The 7,997-nt window shown below is 46.3% G+C and overlaps 1 protein-coding gene across 3 annotated transcripts in view; it reads left to right on the top strand.

Moving 5' to 3' along the window:
- Positions 1 to 375: 375 nt before the first annotated feature.
- The window catches only part of COG7 (component of oligomeric golgi complex 7), a 50,069-nt gene continuing 42,447 nt past the window's right edge, over positions 376 to 7,997 (top strand). The window contains exons 1-2 of one of the 3 annotated variants that reach the window (XM_063143347.1): positions 376 to 501; positions 5,611 to 5,802. In XM_063143347.1, the coding sequence (XP_062999417.1) occupies positions 492 to 501; positions 5,611 to 5,802 (202 nt within the window). In that variant the 5' untranslated portion in view covers positions 376 to 491. Of the gene's footprint in view, positions 536 to 719; positions 831 to 5,610; positions 5,803 to 7,997 lie in introns of those variants that run through there. The other 2 variants (XM_063143349.1, XM_063143350.1) reach the window with 2 other exon arrangements.

The following is a 7,997-nucleotide window of genomic DNA, read 5'->3' as shown; positions in this document are numbered from 1 at the left end:
CAAATGCAATCTTAGGTTACATTGCCAGAAGCAACCAGGTCACAGAAAATAATAATTCTGCTCTATTCTGCATTGCGTTGAGCTGCATTTGGAGTACTATGTCCAGTTCTGGATGCCCTATTTTAGGAGAGAAGCGTTGAGAGAAGCGCAATCAGGATGGCGAGGGACCTGGAAACTGGGTCTCAAGAAGAGCAGCAGTTGAAGGGGAGATGCGGAGGCGGTCTCCAGATGTGATGCAGAAGAAGGAGCTGCTCTGCTCTTTGCAGCTCCCGAGGGCTGAGGTGGAACCAAACGGATGCAAGTGGCAGGGAAGCAGATTTTGGCGAACCTTGAGGAGCAGAACCTCCGAACCGCGGTGGGACAGGCTCCCTCTGGAGGCGGCGGCCAATCCTTGCAGAAAGGGCACGAAGCCGGGGGAGGCGGGGCCTAGGGCAAGGCCGCCCTTTCGTTAAGATGGCGGCCGCCAGGGCTGGAGAGGCGCCGCACAGCGCATGCGCGTAGGTAGGTTCCGGGCGGCCCCTCAAGCGGCGGGCAGGTGAGGGGCGCGGAGGGTCCCGCCACGGGCCCAGGCGTGGTGGTGGTCTCGCTGTCCTGCTGATGGGCTGCCCTGTGAGGGGCCCAGAAGGGGCCCCGCCGCCCTCCCACGAAGGGGACCCCTGCCCGGTCAGCGTGGCGAGGGCTCCTGAGTCGCCTCCGGCCCCTCCGGCCTTCCCTCTTGGGGCAAGCGCGGGGGCGCCGGCCGCGGTTTGGGGGCTTTGGAGCTCGCCGCCCCCCCCAGAACTTCTCTCCCTCTCTGACCGCGCTTGAGGGGGCCCGGAGACCCCCGACACGTAAGCTTCCCGGGCGGGGGTGGGGGTGGGGCAGCGGCGAGAGAGGGAGGGGGAGAGGGAGGCATTCAGCATTAAAAAAAATGAAAAGAAACAGCCATAAATACTGATTATCGATACGTATAATATAAACACATGTTACATATTGCACACTACACTGAAAATAAAGCATAGGCCACGATTTATTATAAACCTAATTTGTACAACGCTAGCAGATTTGTTCTGAAATAAAATTTCATTTTATGTAGAAGAATTGTAAACCACGAGAGAAGGAAGGGGTGGCCAGCGGCGCACCGTTGTGACTAGGGAGAGAGAAATGCAAAGTGCAACAATCGCATGATTAATGCCAGTCATTAGCAGGGCAATTGTTGCTGCTAACACAAACCCTCTGGCACTGGGTATGCCATTTAATGCATGTAACCCTGGTCCCCATGATGAAAATCCCAGCAGCTTACCTGCTTCTGGTGGATGCCAGATTTGTTTTTGTTTCTTCCCCAACAACTCTGGTACAGATGTCACAGAGAGCCACCCAGGGCCAGATCACACTGGGAATGGTCAGGAGCCAACACACTTCCTCACTCCCAAACAACTCACAGTTAAATCATGAGTTGTTTCATTGTTGTTTCACCTCATGACAACTAATTTTGGGTTAACAGCTAGTTGTTTGCACCTGCACAGTCTGATTGGAGGTTGTCAGCATGACATGTGAATCCAAACCAGTGAAATGTTTAGGGGCTCGCCAACCCGATGGTTAACCCAACAACAAACCATTGGTTTGTTCAACAACTTCAGTCCAGGTTTGCATGTCACACTGATAACCCCGAATGGGCTGTTAGGAGGCTGTTTTCAGCAAATGGAAGTGGCTTGCTGGCAGCACACATCCCTGCGAATTGTGGGTTAAATAACCTACGATTTGCCACCATGACATGCAAACTGGGTTTCTGTGTAATTCAAGTCTCTGGTGGTGGAATGAAACCTGTTGATGGATTGTAACTCAGCAGACTCTCACTCTAATCTCCCTTTGAAGTTTCTTTGTTCACTGACTTTAAGGTCAGTGACAGAGTGTCCTTGGGAGGCTGAATATTGCTGATGCCAGACTTGTGTGCATTCCCCCACCCCCATCCCATAGAATCAGGCCTGTTTGCATCAGGCCTCTCCCTAGTCCCAGAAGGGCACTGCGGACAGAAGATGGCATATATCACATTGGAAGATGAGCAAATGAATGAACTCCTGATGTTGTGGGTGACGTTCTTAGAGCTTGTAATTGTGTTTCCAGAGTAGATAGAGGGACAGATCTGGCATTTGGCAGGGTCTGCTTCCTGTGTTTGTATCCTGTCCATGAGTTATTTATCGTTATGTAAATAAATAAAGTGTAAACCAGGAACTCTGGTTTGTCTCTATCTAGAAAAGTCAAGAGTCATAGGTTTATGAATCTGACTTGTCTGGGAGAGACAAGCCAAAATTCCCAGTTCACATATAGCAATAAACCAGCAAAAATATATATTTCAATATTAAGGTTTGCAGTCTTTCTTATTACTATTCAGCTGTAAATATTGATACCATTGTGGTAGCTGATCTCCCAATTTCAGACTTACATTGGCTCTGCACAAACACATCCGAGGTTGTCTTGGATCTGGTGTTGAGGACCCCCAGGATGATGGTTCTGGGGGATCTCAACTTCCATGCTAAGGCTCCTGTATCTGGGGCAGCTCAGGACTTCATGGCCGCCATGACAACCATGGGGCTGTCTCAGCATGTCATCGGCCCAACGCATGCAAAGGAACACACGCTTGACTTGGTTTTCTCGACTGGGCAGGAGGATGGTGATCTGAAAGTGGGGGAATTAACATCTACCCCCTTGTCATGGTCAGATCACTTCCTATTGAGGTTTAGACTTTCAGCAGCCTTTCCCCTCTGCAAGGGTGGGGGGGCCTATTAAAATGGTCTGCCCCCCGGAGGCTAATAGATTCCAGAGGGCTCTGGGGGATTTTCCTGCTGGTATGGCTGGTGCTCCTGTAAGCCCAGGTTGCTCTGTGGAATGCAGAGATGACTCGGGCGGTTGACATGATCATGCCCAAGCGTCCTCTCCCTCTGAGCAGAGCCCGGTCAGCTCCTTGGTATACACCTGAGCTGAGGGCAATGAAGCAAGAGGGGAGACGGCTAGAACGCAGGTGGAGGAAAACTCGTGCTGAGTCTGATCGAACACGGGCTAGAGCTCACTATCGAGCCTACTCTGTGGCGGTGAGGGTGGCAAAGAGGCAGTTCTTTTCCACCAGCATTGCGTCTTCTCAGTGTCGTCCGGCGGAGCTTTTCCGTGTGGTTCGTGGCCTGTTATACTCTGGGCCAGGGTGAGAGATGGTGGAACCCTCGGTAGCACGCTGTGACAAGTTTGCACAGCACTTTGAAGATAAAGTCGCTCAGATTCGTCATGAATTGGACACCACACTTAATGCAGCTCCACTAGTAGAGGCGTTCAAAGTGCCGTCCGTTTCAGTTTTCGCCGGCTGGGTCCAGGAGGTTGTAAATGCCTCCTTGAGAGAGGGAGTGGTGCCGGCCTCTTTAAAAGAGGCGGTAATTAGACCACTCCTGAAGAAGCCTAACCTGGACCCGGAGGATGTTAACAACTACAGGCCGGTGGCTAATATCCCCTTCCTGGGCAAGGTGCTTGAGCAGGTGATTGCAGGACAACTCCAGGCACTCTTGAATGAAACGGATTATCTAGATCCATTTCAGGCCTGGTTTTGGAACGGAAACTGCCTTGGTCGCCCTGTGGGATGACCTCTGCTGGGAGAGAGACAGGGGGAGTGCGACCCTGTTGGTTCTCCTGGACCTCTCAGCGGCCTTCGATACCATCAACCATGGTATCCTTCTGGATAGGTTGCCTGAGCTGGGAGTTGGAGGTACTGCGTTGCAGTGGTTCCGCTCCTACTTGGATGGCCGATTCCAGAAGGTGGTGCTGGGGAATTATTGCTCTGTGCCGTGGCTCCTAAGCCATAGGGTTCCGCAGGGCTCTATCTTATCCCCTATGCTGTTTAACATATACATGAAGCCGCTGGGGGAGGTTATCCGAAGATGTGGACTGAGGTGTCATCAATATGCGGATGATACCCAGCTCTACCTTTCCTTTTCATCAAACCCAGGTGAGGCAGTGACTGTTCTGAACCAGTGCCTGGGCACGGTAATGGACTGGATGAGGGCTAACAAACTGAGACCCAATCCAGACAAGACGGAGGTACTGTTAGCGGGTGGTTCATCTGTCCAGTGAGATGATGTTTGCCCTGTCCTGGACGGGATTGCACTCCCCCTAAAGGATCGGGCCCGTTGTTTGGGGGTGCTCTTGGATCCAGAACTGTCACTTGAGGCACAGGTGAACTCAGTGGCAAAGAGCTTACCAGCTTAGGCTGATATACCAGCTGCGCCCTTATCTGGACAGAGATAGCTTAGCTACAGTTATCCATGCTCTGATAACCTCTCGTTTGGATTACTGCAATGCGTTATATTTGGGGCTGCCTTTGAAAACAGTCCAGAAACTTCAACTGGTACAAAACAGGGCAGCATGCTTACTAACAGGGACTGGCCGACGAGACAACATTACGCCAGTCCTTTTCCAGCTTCATTGGCTGCCAGTCCAGGCCCGGGCCCAATTCAAAGTGCTGGTATTAATATTTAAAGCCCTAAACGGCTTGGGGCCAGGTTATCTGAAGGAACGCCTCCTCCCGTATGTACCTGCCTAAGGTCATCCTCAGGGGTCCTTCTCCGTGAGCCCCTGCCAAAGGAAGTGAGGCAGATGGCTACTAGGAGGAGGGCCTTCTCTGCTGTGGCACCCCGGCTGTGGAATGAGCTCCCCAAGGAGGTTCGCTTGGCACCTACATTATATGCTTTTAGACGCCAGGTGAAGACCTTTTTATTCTCCCAACATTTTAACAATCTATAAATACATTTTAACATGGTATTTTAAATTTGTAATTTTGCATTGCTGCTGTTTTTATCTGGTTGAGCTTTTATATTGTATTGTATATTATGGTTTTATACTGTTGTTTTATACTTTGAATGGTTTTAATTTTTGTGAACCGCCCAGAGAGCTCCGGCTATTGGGCGGTATAGAAATGTAATAAATAAATAAATAAAATGCATAACATTTAAGAAAGGCCTTGTAAGAGTTCCAGTTTTTGAAACAGCCATTTACATTTTTTCATTAAATATGAAAAAATACAATACTAAAATTCCAGAACTAATGTTTCGTTTACTTCTTCTTAAATATTGTCCTTTGACTATTTTTCTCATAAGCCCAAGGGACGTATCTTGGTGGAATCTAAACACAATCTATCTCAATAATATACTTAGAATCATAGAATCATAGAATAGCAGAGTTGGAAGGGGCCTACAAGGCCATTGAGTCCAACCCCCTGCTCATTGTAGGAATCTACTTTAAAGCATACCTGACATTTGGCTGTCCAGCTGCCTCTTGAATGCCTCTAGTGTGGGAGAGCCCACAACCTCCCTGGGTAATTGATTCCATTGTCGTACTGCTCTAACAGTCAAGAAGGTTTTTCTGGTGTCCAATCGGAATCTGGCTTTGGTAACTTGAGCCCATTGGAGAACAATTTGTTTCATCATATCACTTAACATTTTGCCTTAGGTGTACTGCATTGTAACAATAAACAGTACTTGTGAATCTTATCCTTTCTGATGGGATTTTTTAACATGAGACTTAAGGTATGCAAGGTATGTGCTTTACTACTGAGCTAAGGCTCACATCTGTCCACTGTGTGTGTCCTTCCAGCACTGCAGTCTCCCACAACAGCCAGCATGGATTTCTCCAAGTTCCTGGCTGATGACTTTGAGGTGAAGACTTGGGTGAATGGGGCTTTCCGGGCAGTACAGCAAGAAGCACCGGGCAAGGTGGATGCCCACGCAGCTACCCTGGTGATGAAGCTGCAGCTCTTTATCCAAGAGGTCAACAATGCTGTGGAAGGTGATGCTTTAAGCAGGTGGAGCTCACCTTGGGAATCTCGGGCAATAGTGGAGGGACTAGCCTGCGCCAGATGCTGCAAAACTGTGTTGTGCAAGCACCTATAAATTATGGCTGGGTGAGAACCTAAGAGTCATGATGCTGCTGGATCAGACTGAGGGTCCATCTAGTCCAGCCCTCTGTTCACACAAGAGTGTTCGTGTCTACAAGGCAGCTGTGAAGTCTAGTCTCACCATAATGATGGAACCATATATGAGTTTATCAGTGCAGATAATTTGGGTAATTCAGCTTTTATGCAGGCTGATTTCTACTGTGTGGTTTTTGTTTTGTTTTTAGTCTTAACCTAAGACTCATTCCACAGCTTTTGACAGGTTATTTTTCTGGTCAGATTTTTAACATTCTTGTTTTTCCGCAACTATATACATTTTGTATACATTTAAATATTAAACAACATTCATATTGTTTTTGGTACAGCTTCAAAATGTGGGGAAACTGGAATTTGGCAATAAAGGCACAATCCTATGCGTGTTTAGAGAGAAAAAAGTCCTACAACTCCCAGCATTCCCTAACTAGGAATGCTTGCTGGGGAATGCTGGGAATTGCAGGACTTCTTTCCTGTCAAAACATGCACACAGTTGCGCCCTAAGACAATTGTTGTCATGGCCTGTCTAAGAAGTGTGGCCAGTTTTTTTTAAGGCATCTTGTGGTGCCTTTTAAAGACCTTTTGAACACCTTTTGTGGTGTGACGTTTCTTAGGCTCGAGAGTCTGCTTCTCAGATGCTTTTTCTTAGCTGAATCACTGAAACTCTGCCCATGGAGTTTGGAAAAGCTTTACTGGGGGGATGTTTTACTTTTAATCAGCTTCAGCTATTGGGCAGGATAGAAATGTAATAAATAAAACAAATAATTAGAATTCATGATGAAAACTATTTTTTTGGCATGTAAACTCCTTTGGGGGCCCTCACACTGATTCTTCCCTCCTTCAACACTCTTCCTGACAAATGATAATTTGATCCAATCATGCCATCAGAAGCAGATGCCACTTTACTCTTAATGCCAAGTTAGAACTTTGTAAAGATACAACAGTTTTTGCATGGATTGTTAGGCTTCCATAAGGCCATAAAGTTTTGTTTGTAACAAATGGGTAAATATATCTGTTCAAAGGGGTAGTGGTAGGTGGAAAAATATACTGTATTCCAGTTACAAAATACTACTTAACTTCCAGCTGTTCCCAACTATGTATTTTGACTGCAATCAATACACAATTTAGAGTAAGCTCCATGAAATCCAGTCGTGCTTAATTCTAAGTAAACATGCATAGGTTCATCTTGTAAAACACATTGAGCCAGCTGAAATGCAACTTTTAGTGTTTAATTAAAAACAAAAGCAATCTTACAAGGAAGTTTTTTTCATTTTTAGAATTTTATTTAAAATATTGCTAGAATTTGTCACTTTGAAGTTGAAACAACAAAGTCTTCTAGCATAAAGACTCAAATCGTGCAGAGAGCTTCAGCTATGGGGCAGTATATAAATTTAATAAATAATAATGATAATAATCTGATGAAGTGGACGACATCTTATGCCTGAATCTTTGTAAACCACCCAGAGAGCTTCGGCAATGGGGCAGTATATAAATTAAATAAATAAACTGGTTAGTCTAAAGTGCCACAAGGATCTGTTGTTTCTGATGCAATAGACTACATAGCTACTACCCTCTAGGTAGTACCTTCTGAAGTAGGAAGTCCATCAAAGAAAAGTAAAGAAGTACCCAGCTTTTGTTTATTTCTTTTATTTTTATTTCTGCTTTTGGGTCCTTGCAGTTCAAGCTAATAGTTAGAACCATTAGAACTTTAGTATAGACCTAAAGAGTGAATCAAGCTCCACCCTCGATTGTCTATAACCTGGAATCTATGCTTGTTCAAATTGATTAGAATAGATAAGGTAGCCAAACAAGGATCCTTAATCTACAATGTGACTCCTTTGGCCTCCTGTATCACCACAACTTTTGAATTTGAGCTAATCATTGCAAACTGTGGTAAAACTTAAAGCCTTGTTATCACCTGTTAAAAAAGGAAAGCCTGATGCTATAATTACCTTGGCAAGTGGGTGTGCTTTGAGATGGGTGGGAGCCCTTGATGAAAATAGGAGAAAGAAGAGCTTTAGAGCTTTCATTAATACCACTTACACTGCAGAAGTGA

This window comes from Elgaria multicarinata, chromosome 17 (genome assembly GCF_023053635.1).
Source record: "Elgaria multicarinata webbii isolate HBS135686 ecotype San Diego chromosome 17, rElgMul1.1.pri, whole genome shotgun sequence".
In the NCBI taxonomy this organism is placed as follows: Eukaryota; Metazoa; Chordata; class Lepidosauria; order Squamata; family Anguidae; genus Elgaria; species Elgaria multicarinata.
The sequence above is the reverse complement of the archived record's forward strand: the minus strand, read 5'-3'. Positions and strand labels throughout refer to the sequence as shown.